The following is a 19,256-nucleotide window of genomic DNA, read 5'->3' on the forward strand; positions in this document are numbered from 1 at the left end:
ATTTCACTTTTGTGTGAACACTCTGTGGAGCCAGTGTGTGTGAGTTCGTTTGCATATTTGCGTATTAGCCAAATATTGAAGCAATTTATGAAATTGTGTTTTTCGTCCGGTTTACACTTGTCCCTCGTCCGTACCCACACACACACACACACACATCGTTCAAGCCACTTCTGTGCACCGCTGGTAGCTCGGCAACTACAATGTGGCAACATCAGTTGTGGCAGGCGGCGCAGTGCGGTGATGGCAGCATAGATGCTGGTTATGTCAATTTTCATATGGAGCAACATGTTAACTGACGAGATGGAAAGCCCTCTCCACTGCAGCCTTGCATGCGCATGTGTGTTCGTGTGTTCAGTGTGCGTGACAGCAAAAAAGTAAAAATTGGGCAACCACAAACTGCAGCGTTGCACTGCGAAGAGCCAAGGGCAGGCGGGTGCCGCATTGTCAAACACGTGCGAGGGCTTATGCGCGCGACAGCAGCAGAAGAGCTGAGTGGAATGTGGTTGACTGCAATGCGAAAACTTGTAACCAGCAGCTCTGGCGCCAACAACAACAGGTTGCAAGCGGCAGGGTAGATTTTTTGCATGTCGGATTTTGAGGTGATGAAATTGGCCACAATGCAAAAACGTGCAGCGCTCACTCTGTCGCTGGCAGCACAACATTCGAACAAGCATGGCGCCCGATGCCATATGAGAGTGACGTGAGTGAGCGCGTGGGTGAGTGGGAGGAGGGAAGGGTGCACGCAAGAACGAATCACCAGAATGGCAACCAAGTGGCTCCGCTCCCACTGTAGGGCGCTGCTCGGCATTCCTCACATGGTAATGCACGCAAGCTGCAGCGCCTCTAAGTATGCAACATGCGTTCGTGCAAGCATTGATGCAAATTTTATGAGTGAATTATTAGATTTTTAAATGAAAGTTCACTGCGATGTGCGGAGCATTTAATTATATTTCCAGTGCAAACTTTGCTCAAGTAGAAGTTCAGGAATTCATTGCGTTAGCGCTTGGCAAAATAACAAAAATTACGGATTTGCACGAGTTGAAGGGCTCCTTCGTATTTAATTATTATCCACGTGCCACCCTTTTCTCCCAGCTGTGTTTACAACCGTAATAATCGGTCCTAATTTAATTATTTGTGTATTCTGTTTTGCGGTAAATATAGATACTGTTATTTTTTATTAAAAGTATAAAAGAGATGGAAAAAAAGTTAGTCGCATCCAATGACATATAATAGCAGAACCTCTCATATTTTTAGTCTTGTACCAAATATCGTAGACATTTTTAAATTAAGGAAGTATACCGCTATTTGGATCACTAACATAACTTCTATTACACAGTTTGCAAGTAGACCGTGAACGTACTCATAAATTCGTGGAAGACACAGGCCTGTGATATCGCCTTAAGACGCTCTTGAAAGCAGAAATGTATTAATAAGTCATCCTGAGTTCATAATGCAGCAGCACTAGATTAACGGTGTATTACTCGTGTGTTGAAATTCGCCTGCACGAGGAACAAATCGCATAATCCCCGAAAACCACATTCACAGTGAAGGTATTAAGAGCTTTTAGTGAAAACAGCTTAAGAAAACAACCCGATAAGCAGGCGGCAGCCAAAAGTATACAACGCAATCCGCTAAACGCCTGGAGCCAACTCAATTCAAACGGCCAACAAAAAGTCAGTCGACGCTGTCAAACCAACGACTGGCGGACGGGCGAGGAGGCGAGCCAATTCCCCAAACACACAGTTGCGCCGATTGAAGGCTGAAATGAAGCAAGCGAGAAAGAAACCGACCAATTCAAAGGATCTGTACATTAAGCCTTAAGCCTACTTAAACTAAAGTCTTCAAAGAAGCTTCGGCGCTTGAGAACAGATAACAGAAAACGGCTGAAATACATAAGTAACCGAATTGAGAAGCAAGTGGAAGAGGAGAACCTTGAATGTTGGCCGCGCTAAGAGCAAATAATGAGTATAAGAAGCACAAAAATCAAAATGAAGAGCCACTGCAGAAGAAGTGGCCAAGATTAACACGGCTCAGTGAGCTTTTCGCAGGACTTGGCGCTCCCAGGTCGATGATACCACCAGTGGTGTGAGGGTGTGGAGGCGCCAGGCTTCAGGTATTTTGTTGCAATTCGACTCCCTCTGCACAGCGCACAGACATACGAAGCGGTTGGGGTCATGCAACGCGGCGAAAGTCATTGCACCAAATAAAAACTGTACGTCATAACGGGATGCGAGAACACAGGCCTGTATTTAAATGTGTGCCTAGCAGCAAGTTTTTTAATATACCTATTACGTTTTTTCCGTTGGACTTCCGCTTTGAACAAATGTGAGATTGCTCCTTTTGTTTCGGCGCTTCGCGGACTATTTGCTAGTTAAATAAATGAAGGAGAAAGAAAAAATGAGAACGCGCACAGTGGTGCTGAACAAAGGATAGCGTTCGCAGGCGACACAAGGCCAGCGGCAGCGGTGAAATTGCTGGCAAAATAATAATTTTTCGCTTTGAAATCGCAGAAAAATAACGCGAAAAGTTCGCCTTCAGCTGGGATGCTCCCCACGACCCCTCACTTGGCTCTTGTCTGGTCTGTGCGTATTTTGTACGGGTGCAATGTGTCCAGCGCTGCGTGCGCTTGCTGCCTGGCATCGCAGTTTAGCAGTTTAGTAGTTTCGCAGCTTTTCGGCTTCTCGGCTTCGCGTACACACAGCAGGTCGGCGCGGCTTACGGTTAAATGCGAAATAAAATATTTACGAGTTGGCTGAAAAGTTTTGCAAAGCAAATTAAAAATTTACCGGAAAAGTGCGAACCTTTTATTCTTTCAAAGCGCTTTTAGTTTACTTTCGAGGGAATTCATTTTTATTGTTGAATCTTTAAAGAGACATTGTACCAGTTGATATGTGCCCCTTCACCAGCTTGTTCACATGTAAGTTGTTGTCTTTCCGGTGTTTTTGTAATTGATGCTGTCAATAACCATATTAGGTCATGTCTTCTCTACAATTCAACAAGAAATGGTTTATATTACCAAACTACACTGTGCTCATTCGAAACAAAGTAATAAATGCTGCTTGGACCGCCAAGAAGGAATTATTTGGTTAAACATCAACTTACGATGCTAGAGCTAGCCCTACTGGATGCTGTAAGGGTTTTAAATGCAACCCTTTTTTTTTATTTGAAGACTTTTTGAAAACTGCAACGGTTTGAGCTTCCGCTGGTGCCGTTGCAGACTCACTTTCCAAGCGCCGCTGAGTTTATGTCGCTTGGTTGTGGGGTTTTTTTGAAGAAAGCTACAGAAGAAGATATTAGGTGTATGGTGGTCATAACACCGGGAGCAATAGCAAGGCAAACAACAACAACTTAAAAGCACGAGGGAAAGGTTAATGTAATTCTAACGGGACTACTGTCAGGCTGGGAATTCTGTGTGTTTCTGTGTTTGTTGTTTTAATTTTTTGTTCCAACGTTGTTGTTGCTGGCGTTCTACACAATTTCACTATAATTTAAGGGCTCATTGTTTTGCTCTCCATCGCACGTCTTTGCTCTCTTCGCAGTGTTCATATTTAGTTATTTGTTTATTGCCGTTAGCTATTTTAGCTTTCCTACTTTAATATTTCCTTTCTTCGTCTGCCACTGCTACTGTTGGCTACTTCCTTTATCCCCATTATGTATGCCATTTTATTATGGCATCAACAACAGCTATTGCCACAGCAAAAATAATGAAGAAGATGATTGCTCTTCTTTCAGCGATTGTTGGCCACAACTTTTTTCTCCATTCTTCACCACCATTTCGCTTTACAGTTGCACGAGTATTTAGTGCGGCACTGTCTACAACTGCCCCGCAATGAAATCAGCAGCAAACTCAACTAGTGCGATGACTACCCTTTTTTCCCAAAATGGCTTCATAGTGGATACTTCATCGGTTAGCAGCCGTTAAGCTTCACTCACACTACAACTACAAAGCCAAGCATTGAAAAAAGCTTCAATTTCTAGGGTGCTTCTGGAGTGAATCTTTGGCCAATTAAATAACTCTTTAATAAATAGTTTTATAAATGGCACGAGTCTGGTCCTTTTCGGACTAGTTAAAAGAAGTTCAGTTGCGAACCGAAATGTTTTTTTGCAGGAAAGTGTTTTCCTTGAGTGGGGTGTTGTTGCACTGCGGGGTCTGTCTGTGACTGTGGCTGTGGCTGTAGTTACAGTCATGACCGTTGACTGCTGGTTGCTGTGCCGTTCTGCCCTGGTTGCTGTTGTTGCCGCCATTATTACAATTACTATTGCAGTTTAACATTGCTGCCGATTTGTTGCTCACAATAACGACTGTTTGCCGGCACAAACTGCAGCTACAACACAGTTACAGGCAAAGCAGCCATAGATCAGTAACCGGGGCGTCGGGATCAAAGTCAGTCTGCTCAAAATTAAAATATCCTGGCAACGAGCGTTGACTCCTTCGTTTTTATTGTGCTGTTTATTGCTGCTTCTGCGCCATTATTGCTGTTGCTGGGGTTATTACTGTGCCCGTTTAAGCTAGATTCGTTCGCTATTGTTATTGCTGTTGCTTGGCTGGCGCATCTCTGCCGCTGCTGTGGCTCATTTATAACGACAGATTTCCGTTTTTGTAATTGCGCGCCAATTGTGGGTTGCTCGGCTACACTTGTGCACAAACTAGAAGGCGCTTGCCGAATGGCGATAGAATGCCCCATTCACACACACACATACACAAAGTATCATTTTCCCATTTACACTTCCTCCATTATTCTTGCACAAACTGTTTTTATTTCGAGCAGCTGACTTACCCCTCGAAGTTTACTAAAAATATTTAAAGATGGAAATTTTTTGTCTTTTTTGTCTACTTTATTAGACTTAGTCTCAACCCCATGGCAGACACCTGTGGTTCTAAGAAGGGAGATAAGGGGAAAAGAAAGGAACCGGCTGAATGGTTGGTGCTGCCTCAACTGCCTGCCACAAAAGTGCTCAGGGCTTTAAGACCACAACTTTAGGCTGTAAGACTCTGCTCCCAGAAATGCACGGCTGCTTTCTTTCGGTCTTTCAACAGTGGATGTGTGCGCGTGTGTGTGACGTGAGTTTGTTGGCTGGGAAACCGAATCAAAATCTCTGAATCATTAATTCTTTTATAATTAAAATTCTTAATTACTTGCAACAGTTTGTTGAATCAGTGAATTGAGAAAGCAATTTATCCAATCGATTTCCATGCAGATTTAACCATGCGTGCACACATACGCACGCACGATGAAATGCCAACTATCGAAGCAATTAGAATTTATAAATTCCTTTTCGGCAAATTTACTTGCCACACTCGTCATTTATTCCAACACAAATGAGCGTGCTATTTGTATAACTGTTTATGCAGTTATTCCTTTTAATGAACACCAACGCCGGCTGAGCAATGCATACGCGTGTGCGTGTGTGTGAGTGTGTTGCCAGCTGCGCAGCTGGGTTTATTACAGTCGGCTTGGTTGCATCACAGTTCATTTGCGTGGCCGGGTGTGGCGCCTCCCTGCGCTGCGTCTGCGTCTGGGCAACGGAGCGCACGGAAGCGAATTCCCCAGACACGAATTCCGGAGCAGCAATAACATTTTTGCAGGCACTTAACGCAATCAAGTGTGTTCTGCTCCGTGCGGCGTGCGTGTGTGTGTGCGTGAGGTGGAAGCGTGTTTGTGCAACTTAAATAAAACTTATGAATGCGATCAAGTGTGAACTGATTCACAACAAAATTAGTCGGCATCCACCGGAGGCAAACGACACTCTCCTGCTCGTGTGCATGTGCACAATCTCCTGTGAGTTCTGACATATTCGAGAGTGTCTATTACACACACACAAATTCACTCTCTCTCTCTCTCTCTCTAACACCGTGAACCCATTAACTTAGTTTGTGGAAAAACTGAGCAAAGCCGCCTTGTAAAATGTCATAAGCCGAGCACCGTATTAACAACAAGCGGTATCGGAGGAGTGCTCAGGGTATTTGTATACACCGAAGCTATTTTATATTATATAATATATGTATATGCGGTTATATAATACCGCAGAGAAAAGTACCTGGTCCGTGTGTGGACATACTTCTCTTCAATTGGATTTTGAAAGAATTAAAATTGGCAAAGAATAATAAACGTCTTCCGAATCGTCTAAGATTTTTTTTCAACAAAGGCTTAACATCAACAACAGAACAATACAGTAGGCCAAGTTCACGATGATGAAAAAACTTACAGAGCGAGAATTGTAAGATATTTTATAAGCGAACCATAACAACGCAATTCATAGTTCCCCGCCCGAAGTAGAGCGCGATTCATTTCGCGATGGCGAAAGTTTCGGAATGCGGAATGTGTACTGCATCCCCTAAGAGAGTGTAGTTGCTTCGAGTTGTAAGTTATGCTAAAGTTAATGGCCAGGTAATTACATTCCCCACCGTCAGGACCCCACAGTCAGTTTTAGCTTAAGCATGTGTAGCTCATTTACACCATAAATCAATATTTGCCTTCTTCTTCGATTCGCCGTGATAAATCGTCTACTTTTCCGCCCCGGCCGTCACATTCATTGTCAGCAAGCCTGCAAATTCTGCTACGCAGTTGTTGCTTTGTATGTCTGACGGTGTGTCTGTGTGCGAAACTACATTTTCCAAGGTATAAATTTGCGCGCATTACCAGGGCTTAATTAGATAAGGGCCAATATAATTAATAAATGTCTGTAGCGAAATTACCAGGCGTCGAAAAATACAAAAACAACGCTAAATAAAAACAAAAGTGGATTTTAGCGAATTACCAAGCCAGCTGGCCCTGCGCATGGAGGGTGGAACGAGGCAAGAAAAATCAATAGTGGTGATTAATCAAGTTACAACAGCAGTCTGCAGCAACTGAGCACGCCCGCCGCAACATCCAAAAGTATGCAGCACAGCGACCTAGACATTTCGCTAGGCGGAAGATGTAAATGCCTGCATGCATGGGGAGGCAGGGGCTTGTGGGCGTCGAAATGTGTGAAAAGGCAAAAAAGTGAAAATCAATCTTATTAGCTAAAGTTGATGGCTGTGGCATTAATCAGCATCGGATGGACGCAGCGCAGCAACGGACACCAAGCTCCATGGACTCGCTCAGCCCCCCGTCAGCTGGGTTGTATGCATAAGCACACAAGAAAATAAACTCGCAAGCACGCTCGTGCACCGCCGATGTGTTTGATGGATCTGCTGAAAAAGATGGCCACAAGTACGAAAGGCAAAAACCAAAAGTTTTCAAACCAGATTTACGTCGCGCCGCTGGACGAGGGCGCAGATCCTATTACAGTGCAGTGCGGTGGTAGTGAGGAAAATATATGTATGAGTAGCTATGGGGAACTTCAGTAAGTGCTGCGTGTGAGGAACCTGACCCAATGAAATGCATGACGACCCATCACTTTTTGCCAAAAAAAAACATAAAAAATCAATTACAAACTCGTTCACGGTATTCTTACAACGGTTATTTCTTGCTTGTGGAACTTAATAAGTTAGACAAAACAAAGCCCTTCATTTTAGGGAGCTGCTCAAACTTGAGACCCGACATGGTTAACTGACTTAGAAACCCGCTAACTCTATAACAGATGTCAAATTAAGTATGGATTTCATTAGAAAATAAAAAGATTTTTCACCCGTGGAAGTAAAAAGTTTTACATAATTTTCTCCCGAAAATCTCTTGAAATTTATCAAAACTATTTGTAAGCTGTCATTTGCGTTGCATTCGAATTATGGACAGCCATGTACTTCCCTCAAATAAGAGTAGCTTGTCTGTCTAGGTGTCAGTAGTTGTTGCATAGTTCATTTTGTACACGATGCGCTCAGTGGCGCTGCCTGTGACGTCATATTGTCACTTCATCTTCTAACTGAGCTCATAAACCTGTACAGTTCTTTGAAGATATGAGTGCAATGAATGGGGCGCTTATTTGCGCAGCTTACCTTGATCTGCCACATTAATGACGCCGTCCTGCGCCACCGAAATTGCCGAAATCGCCTGGAAGCGAGCGTTCGACGACAGCAAGGTCTCCGCGTTACTCAGAGTGCCATCATCATTCATGGCGCCGCCCATGCCGTTCGCCGCAGCTGTTGTTTTGGCGCCGAGTAATATCGTAGTGGTTGTGGTCGGTCCAGTTGACATTAAATTACCACCGGCCACGATGCCCGCCAGTCCGCTGGGAGCGCCGACCGTGACACCGACACCGCCGCCGCTGCAAATGCATGGTGCACCCACAGCAACTCCACCACCACTGGCCACCCCGCCGTTGCTAAAGGCAGCCCCATTTCCGTTTCCGCCGCTGCCATGCCCATTGCCTCCAGCTGGCGTTGTCGGTGTGGTTGTGCGTTTTGGATTCATGGTCGTTGAGTAGGCGCTGCCGACGCCGCTGTTGCCCGTTGATGAATGCGCTGAGGCCAAACCGGATGTTGAACCGTTCACGGTGTTGCCATTGGAGCAATCGCAGGTTAGTGAACTGTGAATGAGAAGAGCAGAGCTTAGCGGAGGTGTTGTGAGGAGACTTGGCAAACAAGCGAGCTGTTGAGTACTTAGCTCTAATATATGCCCAATATGAGTATGTGCATTCTATGTGTATGTGTGTGTGTATGTGTTTATTTATGCAGTGAGAATAGAAATATGAGCAGAGACAGTGACAGTGATGTATGAGCTATGGTCTCCGATTACACGCGCGCGTCGCACAGACAGAAATGGGCCGGCCCACTGGGGTGCATAGTTGCAATTGAAAATGTGGTACGCGAAGCGTGGTTTCAGTTATGAAGAGCAAACGCTAAATTTGTTATGAGTTGCTGCAGATGCGACCACTTGATGTTTGCACCAGGCAGGGCGCGCCATACGAACCCGAGACTTAATGAAATCGCGTAAATACAGGGAGCAAGTGAAGGGGGCAACCACTGAAGTGCTTTGCGAATATCGCGTATCATTAGGGCAATTAAGCACCGTTATTTCGGAAAGCACTACTAATCTTACAACCACCCACAAAAAGAGACGAGTCTCGATGGCAATGCAGAGGTGAAGAGAAGATTCGGATTGCACACTTGGTTACCACAGTATACCGTTACTAGTAGTAGAGCTTAGAGAGGCAGAAATTCGCAGGAGACACACTATCATCGCACCGATATTTAAAACAACCGAATTTTAATGGTTGTAGTTGCCAGGCCATCAAGGGCAGAAAAGTACGCTGTGAAAATTCACAAATTGGCAACACAGCCAGGCAAACATCTGCCGCTTAAGAGGCGAACGAACCCGTCACTGGCTGCTTCGCTAATGCAACAATGGGGTAGGCATTTGCAGACAGACATATAGAGCACATCTCCCATAAGTTAGGGCGCGACAATGATACCAGCTGTTGCTGCAGGTAATGACGTCAGTCAACAAAGGCTTGTTCATCGGCAGGGTGAAGGCAATAAAAATTGCGATGTAAACCGCAAAAGTGCTGTGTGGCAAATTTGCTTGAAATAATTGATATTTGTAGGTCGTTGATATATTATGTTGCTTGTTGCAAAGGGCTCGACATAAATTCACCCAAATTGGACCGAATGTCTGAATTTTTTTCATTCTTTCTTGATATTTATTAATAAATTGGTTACGTATAGAAAAATTGTAATGAAATGCCCTGTTTTGTGTATGTGTGTGTTGTATAATTGTGAGTGATACTGTTATTTTTAGCGAATTGTACTTACCCCAAGCCCTCTTGCTTTCCTGCGAAATAACGCATATTGCCCGCCGTGTCCACCACGCGAATTGAGTTAACTCGCCGCGAATCACTGTCCGCGATGTAGAGATCGCCGAACGGTGAAAATGCCATCGCGAGAACTGTGCCCAGCACATTTTCGGACGTTTTGTTGGTTTTGTCTTGACCGTTGTTGTTGCAATGTAAGGGGGTGCCGGCTACGACGCGTATCTTCATGTCGGAAGTTAGTCGCAGCACCAAGCGATCGTCAATGAAGTGCAGCGAACCGTCCAGTGGGCTGAGTGCCAGACCGGTTGGCCACTGCAACTGGGCTTGATTTGCCATAAGTGTGCCAGAGCAAGGCGCCGGGCTCCAGTGGTTATGGTGGCCATGATGTCCAATCAGAGTGTGTATTACGCCCTTAGGATCCACCGCCCGTATGTTGGTTCCATCCGCAATGTACATGGTGCGGTCAGCGGCAATAGCCAAACCTTTGGGATGTGAAAGACGAGCTTGCAACGCGGGTCCCCCATCGCCACAGTTGCCTTCATCGCCAGGTATACAGCGCTGACCGCTACCTACAATTGGTTCACTGTTGATGCTGGGGTCCTTCACCTTCTCTAAGCGTAGCAGACGTAGAATTTGATGCCGCTCCGGGTCGGATATGTAGAGGTGACCATCAGCGGGTGAAACGGCTAGGTAGTATTGGTATGACACCTGCGTGGCGCTTAGTTGCAGTATTGTGTAAACTTTGCCATCCGGTGTTATGCGGCGAACCAAGTTGAAATCACCTACATATAGACTGCCATCCGGACCAGAAGCTAATGCAATGGGTGTTAGTAGTTTTGCATCCTTAGCAATACCGTTGCAATGATCCGGACAATTGAGAGGGCGTTGCAGGCCGGTGCCCATTACTACTTTTACAGTGCGTGGATATTCCTTCATGTGGAGCGTGCTGCCGTCGCCCTTCTGTAATATACCTTCGTGGAAGTTGTAGTGGTGGTGAATGTCCAGACCCCAGCCGCCGATATCGGAAATGTCGACGTCATAGCCCTGTAACTTGGCTGTCTGCGTAATCCAAACCGGCGTTTTGCAGGTCGAGTGCTGATAGCCGACGGAGATACGTGCAATAGTGACGCCGTATACCTTTTGCCGATAGACGTTGCGTTTGTTCCAAGCGAATGTGTGTATCAGGTTCGGATCTGCCTCGTATGTCTTCACATGCAATGCACCTTCAATCTCAACGCCCACATGAACATGGGTCAGGGTCTTTGGTATCTTTTCGGCTGTGAGACGCATGCGGACGATGCTCAAATAGCCTGAAGCCTGCGACGACTGATATGTTAGATGCAAGTCCGAGCCTGGTATCTGTATAGATTCTTGTACAATCTGAAATAAGAGAAATCAAGTGCAAACTCGTTAATATAATACAAAATTACAAGTAACTCCAATAAATTTCATTCCACTGCTCTTTTCCTAACCTTAAATTTAAACATTAAGCCAAAGAAGGGCAAAAAGAGGAAAACAACTCGGTCAAGTACCCCCACGACCCCATTTGCGAAACGTATGCGATTGCTATTTAAAAACGAGTAAGCAGGGAGAACTAAAAGGTCCTCAAGGTTTGTTTTAATTTAATTAAAATACTCTAATAGGGCAGCTGTTGTCAATGCTGCCATTCCAAGACACCAGCTGCAGCGTGAGAGCGCAGGGCACTTGTGGGGTAGGGGAAGTGTTAGAGCTGGTATAGTAGCTGTTTTTAATCCAAGACTGCAGTCTTCGCTTATACTCCTGCGCCAACTTAACTCCGTCATAAATAATGCAGGAATGAACTCAAGTCTTCCGCCCTTCTTATGCAGCTGGAGTAACTGCAACGTTCATAATTTCATATTGTTTTCTCTCAATTCGCCGAGGAAAGCACGTGAGTGACTTTAAGCGGAGGAAACTTAAAATGTAATCAAATGCTCGTATTCTCGGTTGAGAAGCGGCGGATGGAGAAGGCAGACGATTCGAAATGCGGCATCCTGTTATATTGTGTTACAACAGCCACGGCGAGCAAAGGTGAAACATAGTCGATGAAGCATGAACGGAGATTGGAATAGATACTCAGGCAACCAAGGTAGAAAGCGGCGATGCAGAGAATGCAACTGGAGAGTGGCGCAAGTGCCGCCACTGACTAATTAAGTTAGAGCAGAAAACACTACCTAAAGTGGTTTGGTCAGGATAACCTCGCGTATAGTTAGAAACAGTTGGATGGGGTCGAAGGGACGTTAAGAAAAGTGCATTTCGCTGGGATGTTCTACTCACCTGCGTCTCGGCAAATATGACGCGCTTGCCGGGCATAGCGCCAACGCCGTTCGGCATCCAAGTGCTAATTAATTGAGGTTTCAGCTCCTCGTGGTCATGCTCCACGCATATTTTGCTCACATCTGCTTGCTCGTCAGCAAAGTGGTAAAGTATGGAGTTGAGGAAGGTTAGTGCCGGGTTCAGTGGGGCCACTCTATAAAAATAGCAAACGAGATTTTTGTAATTATTAAAATTTGATCTGAGCGATTTAATTAGATATACAGCAGCTGAAGCAATCGCATAGCTACACTTACTTTATGCTGCGGCCGCTGCTTTCGTCGTCGTCACTGAGCTGCATCTGCACGGGTGGCAACACCACTATACGATTCCACGGCACAAAGACGGTGCGCGTGAGTGGCCTGAAAGGAGAGCGCTGGAACTGCAGCGTCACTGCACCACCACCATTCACCAGCACGTCAAACCTGTTCAAGAAATTTATTAATTATTAGTAAGCATGAAATTCGACATAACATTACAAAGCGGCATGAACACAACGCCCAACTGCCCAGTAAGAAACTCAGGCGCTTAACTTTCGTCGCAAAGAAGTGACCTCTTTGGATTAAAACACATATTTCTTGCAATAAATCTGAATATGTTTGGTCTATCTCCGGAAGAAGAGCCTTATATTTTTCAAGAGCATGACTTAAGTTAGGATTCGTTTTGTTTCGAAAGGAAGCCCTCTTTGAATAGATTTTCTCCCTGCAATTCTGCTCAGCTGTTCTTCGGCAATGTTAATGGTTGCAGCGTCTTCTATCTAGTAAAATTCGAGTAAAGTTTGCGGAACGCGTGTGTTAATTTTTATTTTTGCTTTTATGAAAGAAGTAAATGTTTCAGCCGGAAATTCATCAGTGTCTTATAGTGGATCGACTCCGAGCCGTTGAAGCGAGTCTCCGCCTTCATCCCGGCACACATACTGCCATTCAACGTACCGTGCTTTGATGTGGCAGTGGCCGCAAGCGAAAACCGCCGTGGATACATGCAGAACTACACACACATTAGCGAAGGATAAGTGTACTTGTGCGTGCACTATTGTATTGCAAAGCGTCTTCACATGTCCTGCTTGAAGGACGTTTTTCATTTTGGAACAAAGCGCACATATTATACGATGTTATTTCGCTTCAAACCCACAATACACTGCTTGGCCGTATATGAAATTCGCCTCTGCCCTGCCCCGTGTGCTTGTGAGAGCTCCTATTCACTACTTTTATATTATTTTTCATGGGTTTTTCTCCGCATTGTGCAAAATCCAATTTCGTTGACATTTTCCGGCCACCAACCTTTTATCTGCCCTTGTCCCGCCACAAGCCCCTGCATCAGGCGCGCTACCAGTGCGGTTATGTCCTTAGTTTGACCGCCGTCGCTCTTATTAAGATTGTTGCTTTAGTGGTTGTATCTCTTTCGCTAAGCGACAATGTCGCCGAGAGTTTATCTCTGCTGCCGACAACTATGGGTGTACACACGCACATATTGTGGACATGGATGTGTGAGGTTTGAGCTGGTGTGTGCCACATGATGTGGTTTTGATTTTCCATCTTGAAAATGGCTGCTCGGACAAGCAATAGCAATCGCCCAGCGCATGGCTACGCTCAGACAAATGGAACGTGAGCAAAATGTGTCGGAAATGGTTCAGTATGGGAAGCATTATCGATAGGAAGCTATACATTCCCTCAATGGAGAGTGGGCGGCAATCGATAGTAATTTCATAAATACACGTAAGTGATTTTCAAAGCTTTGAAGCTTTGCGGTCGTCGGGTAGCGGATAACCCGAGGTGCTAAGTATTTGCTTGTCGAAACTAACGGCTCTGGTACTAGCAGAAGTTTGATTCCTTGGAAGAAGGTGTGCGAATCGTGTTAACCTGGAAATTCATGGAGCTTTCTAGACTTCGCTCACACCTAGTGAAAAGCTAATAAGACTTCATGAAATTGTTTGGAAATATTTGTTCTAAACGACGGCTGTAGAATTTGAAATTCGAATCGCAGTCCTCTTTCCGATTACTATACTATAGTTAGACGAATAGTTTTAGCTATTTTCACCTCGAACACAATGCCTGTTGTTGTTGGTTATTGTGGGCAAAGTGAAAGTGGAAAACGCAAACATTTCTCTGCCACGCGTTGGTGGGAGGGCGTTTTTCGCCGGTGTGTGTTCGGCTTAATTGACGCCGCCGATGTTGGCGCAGTTGCATTGCAGCGGAAATGGCTGAATTAATTTTCCGCTAAAAGCTATTTAATTAGACGCAGAACAACACGCGCACAAAAAGGAAGATTCGCCAGTAACAAAACAATTCCGACAATTGCCGCAGTGAACCAGCAGACGAGTGATGCAACAAGCCAATGTGTGCTTTTACGCCACCACCTGTTCATTTCCGGTTTACGTTCCACCAGCCCTCGTACCTTCGTTTGCTTGTGTATGTCCGCTGCTAGCTGAACTTGCTGTTTTGTTCTGGAAACATTCTCCTCCGCTCTTTCGTGCTCCATTCCGTTGGTCATGTGGCAATAGCCTCACTATTTTTGTTGCTCTAACTTTGGCTTAGTTTTCTGCGCATTTCGGCGCGTTTTGGCCGACCAAACTCACTTCTCTCCAACACTGGCGCAGCTGTACTTACATACATCATTTTTTTAAGCGCTTTCGCATTGTTTTTGCACGCGCGTGTAGGGGGTCTGGGCCCGCACGAAGAAGGAAGCTGAAACTGCCTGGGCTTTGGGACGCTTTCGAGGAAGAGCAGAAGGGCCTTCAAAAGCTACGGCTCGAGATAGCAAGTTACTTTCTGTGCCAATGTAGTTCCACAGTTTACAGAACATGCACCGGGGTTTGCATAAACTCGTGTTTAACAAGTAATGTAATATCGATTTTCGATTAAGCCGCGAAATGGCAAATGTGCATGTCTCCGCCACATCCCCGGCTCCGCTGCACTTAAAGGCCGTTGTTTAAATTTATGGTTGATTGCCATTTGCTCTTAATTTTTTGTTGCAACACAATTCGCATTTCGCGCTGAAACAACATGCTTTCAATTACAGTTATAAGCTGCATTTTCTGTCACACACACACGCACACGCATACACCGACGAGTGCTTACGAGTAGGGATGCATAAGTGCGAACGCGTTTTCATTAAAGTTGCGTTGATTTGCAAAGTGTTGCATGAACAACGCCAACAGCCATTACGACGGCAACATAATTGCAGCAACACTTGCAAATTGAATTGCATTTGTTGTTGCTGCTGCTGTTGAAAAACTCGCACGCTTAATTTGCAATTGACCCAAATATTAGGGGCCGATGAGGCGTGCGCCCTTAAATCCCCCACAGCATCAGCCACACTTTCCGAACACGTGTGTGTGTGACAGTTAACATAAAATACATTCATTGATGATAAAACTTGTAGTCCTTTGGTTTACAGGGTGATTGATCTTCTTTATGTTTTTGCTTTTGTTTTATTAGCACTGACTCTTTTCTGTTTCGTCCACCGTGTTTTCCCCCTGACTCCGATTTTGCGGGAACCGAGACCCGATTCTTTAAAAGTTCCTTGAGAACCTCTTCGGTCAATGAAGAATCCTTATTTCTGATTGATATTTTCAGTTTCGTCTCATTATTCATATAAAGGAACGAGTTGAGAGGTGGTATTTCCTTGTCTCCTGTCTTCAGTGGATTGTTGGAACCGTTTAGTTCCACTTGGGTGTGCAACGCTCAAGCCAGCAGGTGCAGAGTGGGCAACATGGGATGCAGGGCAATGAAACCAGCTAATAATAATAACAATACATGGACAAACGAGACTGCGCATAAATAAATAACTGGCAATTGCCCGTTATTGGACGTTGGACGTAGCGAATTAAGGCACTGGGCTAATGAAAAGTTATATGACAATAAGGGCGCAGCAGCAGAGCGACGGCGTGATATCAAGTACACATTAAAGCGAAACGTGGCAGAGCACATAACAATGAAAAGGAGCGGGAGAAGAGGCATTGAGTTAGTTCTGTCTTTATTGAGTATGCATGTCTGTCCGTTGCACATATGTATATGCCCGCGTTGGAGGAAGTTAGAGGCCTAAATCACAATAATTGGAATGTCCAACTAAGCCGGCGCTATGAACCAAGCCCTGCTACGTGGCTTACTGCTGTACATGGTTCACGAATTAATTATGCGAATATTGCTGAGCACACATATATGTATTTATAATTGAAATTGAAATCTTCGATAGCGGCCAAAGCTTATTTTTATGCTATATTGCACAGTGTTATCGAGACTCGAAGAAAACTTCTCATTCTCATGTGGTAATCTATCTACTACTCGCATATAAATAAAGCTTGTGTTGCAGTTGAATTAATTTGCTTCTCCGTGTTTACTCTGAGGCTCTAAGCTTCGACAATGTCCTTAGCTTTTGCTCGTGGCGTTCCGGCCGTGCTTCGGCCGCATTGTCCTCAGCAGAGTGCCGCTCGGCTGCAACCTCCAACAGGCAGTCGTTCACTCGTAAAAATTATCAGAATTAAAAATTGTTCATGCGTTGCAAATTTAATTTAATTAGTTTTCGAAAAACACACGCTGCGCGAGGAGAACTCCGAAGAGAAGGCAAGTAAGCGAAGTATCTGCCAGCCAGCGGTAGTTGTGGCTTCCACGAAGGTTCGCCTATTTGAAGCGCCCAATGACCACCGCTGAGGTCGGCAGATACCCGGCAGCGCAAAGTTGCTCTTGCGACGCTTCACTGGCACATTTCGCGTGCGAAGCTCAGCGCTTGGACAGTAGCTATTGTCGTAGGCCGTTGTTTGCGCCGCAGCTGTTGATTTTCTTTCTCCCACTGCTTTCAGCCGACTGATAAGGCGATTCCACTCCCACCAAGAAATTGCTTGCTCATTGTTTCCAACTCACAATTTAAATGGGATTAAATTAAAATACTTGTATACCTTTAAAATTCCATTCTTTCTGCACCTATTCATTCGCTCATTCGTTCGCTTATGTTGTTGTGTGGGTTTTTTTTTTGTTCTTACTTTGTATTTGTTTGCTTATGCGGAAATATTCCGATTTGCTGTTTCATTTCGACTGGCGCAGCTGTTGTTGTTGTTGTCGTTATGGAAATTTCAAGGAAATTGTATGCAAATATATTTAATATCTCTAAGCGGATTTCCAATTAAATATTCAACTTTCCGAAGACGGTTCCTTTATGACAATGAACCAGTGTGGCTGCGCATGTGTGTGTGCGTGCGTGTGTGTTGCTATGATAACTTTAACTTCCTTTGAACGATATTAGACTTGGCTCATTCTGTGTGGAGTGCCTGAGCCTTATGAGCCCGTTGCTGCCACTCCAATTAGGCGATTTCTATAGGCAACGCCAGATATCCCAAAGAAACTCATTGAATCTCCTGGAGTGTGTGTTATGCTACAGTATTTTGTCAGAAAATGAAGTCTGCTTTCACCTGAGCTCTAAAAATCGATGCAATGATTACAGTCGGCTGTGCGGGAAATGCGTTGATGGCACTTCTTATACTAGAGCTTGTACTTAAAATTGCTTAATTGGTATTTGTATATGTTTATATTTACGCATTTATAATTGAAAAGGTACTCACCATCCTCCTTGGCGTGTCAGAGTGAACCCGAACCTCGAATCCCGATCGACCGAGACCCGAATGCCGACAATGCCCAGTCCCTGCGGCGTGATGACCTGTCCACGCATTACCGACACCCGACTGCAGAGCACAGATCGAGCGGGTTGGTGGGTAATAGGGGGATAGAACAAGGCACAATTAGAGACGTTAGAAATCGCATGCGTGATTATGGTAATGTCATGATGGTGTAGTGGTTGAAAACATAACGGCGCATAAGAGTATTTATATGTGTGGTTTCGGGGAATGACAAAGAAAAAGGCGGATGCTGTAATTTCTGATGAACTGTGGTCTCCAAATATTTACGAAAGGAGTAATTGAAAATCATGAAAAACTGGTGAGAGTCTTAAGTTCCTAGGATGTGAAATGCATGGCATTTGATGCAGAAACTTAACTTAATCTTAAAATAAAGAGTTGAGAGTACAATAAGACTAGTTTATATCGAGTTAAAGTAAAGTGAAAGAAAAAGTGCCGAGAGAAATTTTGAACAGGTACTGAATGCAATACGTTTTCTACGCAACCGATGTTTAAGGTGATATTGGTCCGTTCGGACCTTCTTAATCGTATATCAATAACTTAAGTATGCAAATAACGGAAGTATTTACAGAGTCGATGTGCCACTTTATGTATGTGTGTGTGTGTACTGAAATGGCGCAGCCTTAATCGGGCGCGAATGTTGCTAATAAGTGGCACGCCGACGTTTCTTTTGTTTAATCTTTTATCAAAATACAGTTTAGGTTTGAAAACATGCAGCTGAAAAGTTGAAACTATTTCGAACGCTTTGCTTTTAGAAAAATACAGCCCTGCGATAAGTTTCATGTTATTTCCACAATGTTTGGAAAGTTGCACAAAAGCTGTTTGCTAACATAAGCCGTAATATGACAACGCTATAACAACAACAAAAAAGCAATAACAACTGACAACAACAAACAGCTTTGAGAGTTTTTACGAGGAAAAAAAGTCGAAATTTTTTTGAATTTATAAATATCTTATTGGCGGGTGCACAACGCGCCCCACCCACGCACATGGACGGTTATGTGGCTTAACGGCACTTGTGTGCGCCAAATGTTTGCAGATATAAATAAATGAAGCAACAACACCGTAAGCAGCGGCGTAGCGTCGCAAATTCATCCATATGAGTGCGCTTACACTGAGCGCCGCCAACAGGCATGTGTGTGTGTGTATGTGTGTACACACATTCATGTCTGGGCTCTTGCTCCATCCGTTTGACGACCGCACCACTTGTTGTTGTAGTAATAAAATGTACAATATTGCTCACTCACACATGCGCGGCATGTAATCGCATTAGACGTGTCCTCGTTACCCTTGTGGCTCGCCCTGTGGGCCGACGGCAGGCGCAGCGATAGTTCTGCTGGCAGTTCTCTTCAGGTTGTGATACTTTCGAGCTTTGGATGTCGTTATTCTTGCTGGAGTCTTAACTCAATTGTTTGCTTAGTGCGGCAACAAGCTTATGACTGAACACCGCAATTTCTTTCGCTTTGATCAAATCACATTCGGCGCTCACTCGAGCTTAATCATGTCGTTCTTTCAGGGCAATTTCATTTAACGCGTTTTGGGTTATTTGCGAGCGCCTCCATTCGCCTCCGCTCGCCATCAGCTTGCCACCGCATTCATCTTCGACGGCAAATCATGTTGCTGTGTG

At 44.7% G+C, this 19,256-nt stretch overlaps 1 protein-coding gene across 5 annotated transcripts in view; it reads right to left on the reverse strand.

Annotated features, from left to right (window-relative positions):
• The window catches only part of LOC105228289 (teneurin-a), a 221,412-nt gene that overhangs the window by 9,292 nt on the left and 192,864 nt on the right, over positions 1-19,256 (reverse strand). For all 5 annotated transcript variants that reach the window (XM_011208067.3, XM_049455388.1, XM_049455390.1 and 2 more), the window contains 5 exons: positions 17,558-17,677; positions 12,261-12,428; positions 11,968-12,160; positions 9,674-11,052; positions 7,919-8,448 (listed from right to left, as the gene is read on the reverse strand). In XM_011208067.3, coding sequence (XP_011206369.2) covers positions 7,919-8,448; positions 9,674-11,052; positions 11,968-12,160; positions 12,261-12,428; positions 17,558-17,677 — 2,390 coding nt within the window. The remainder of the gene's footprint in view (positions 1-7,918; positions 8,449-9,673; positions 11,053-11,967; positions 12,161-12,260; positions 12,429-17,557; positions 17,678-19,256) is intronic.

Source organism: Bactrocera dorsalis, chromosome 4 (genome assembly GCF_023373825.1).
Source record: "Bactrocera dorsalis isolate Fly_Bdor chromosome 4, ASM2337382v1, whole genome shotgun sequence".
In the NCBI taxonomy this organism is placed as follows: domain Eukaryota; kingdom Metazoa; phylum Arthropoda; class Insecta; order Diptera; family Tephritidae; genus Bactrocera; species Bactrocera dorsalis.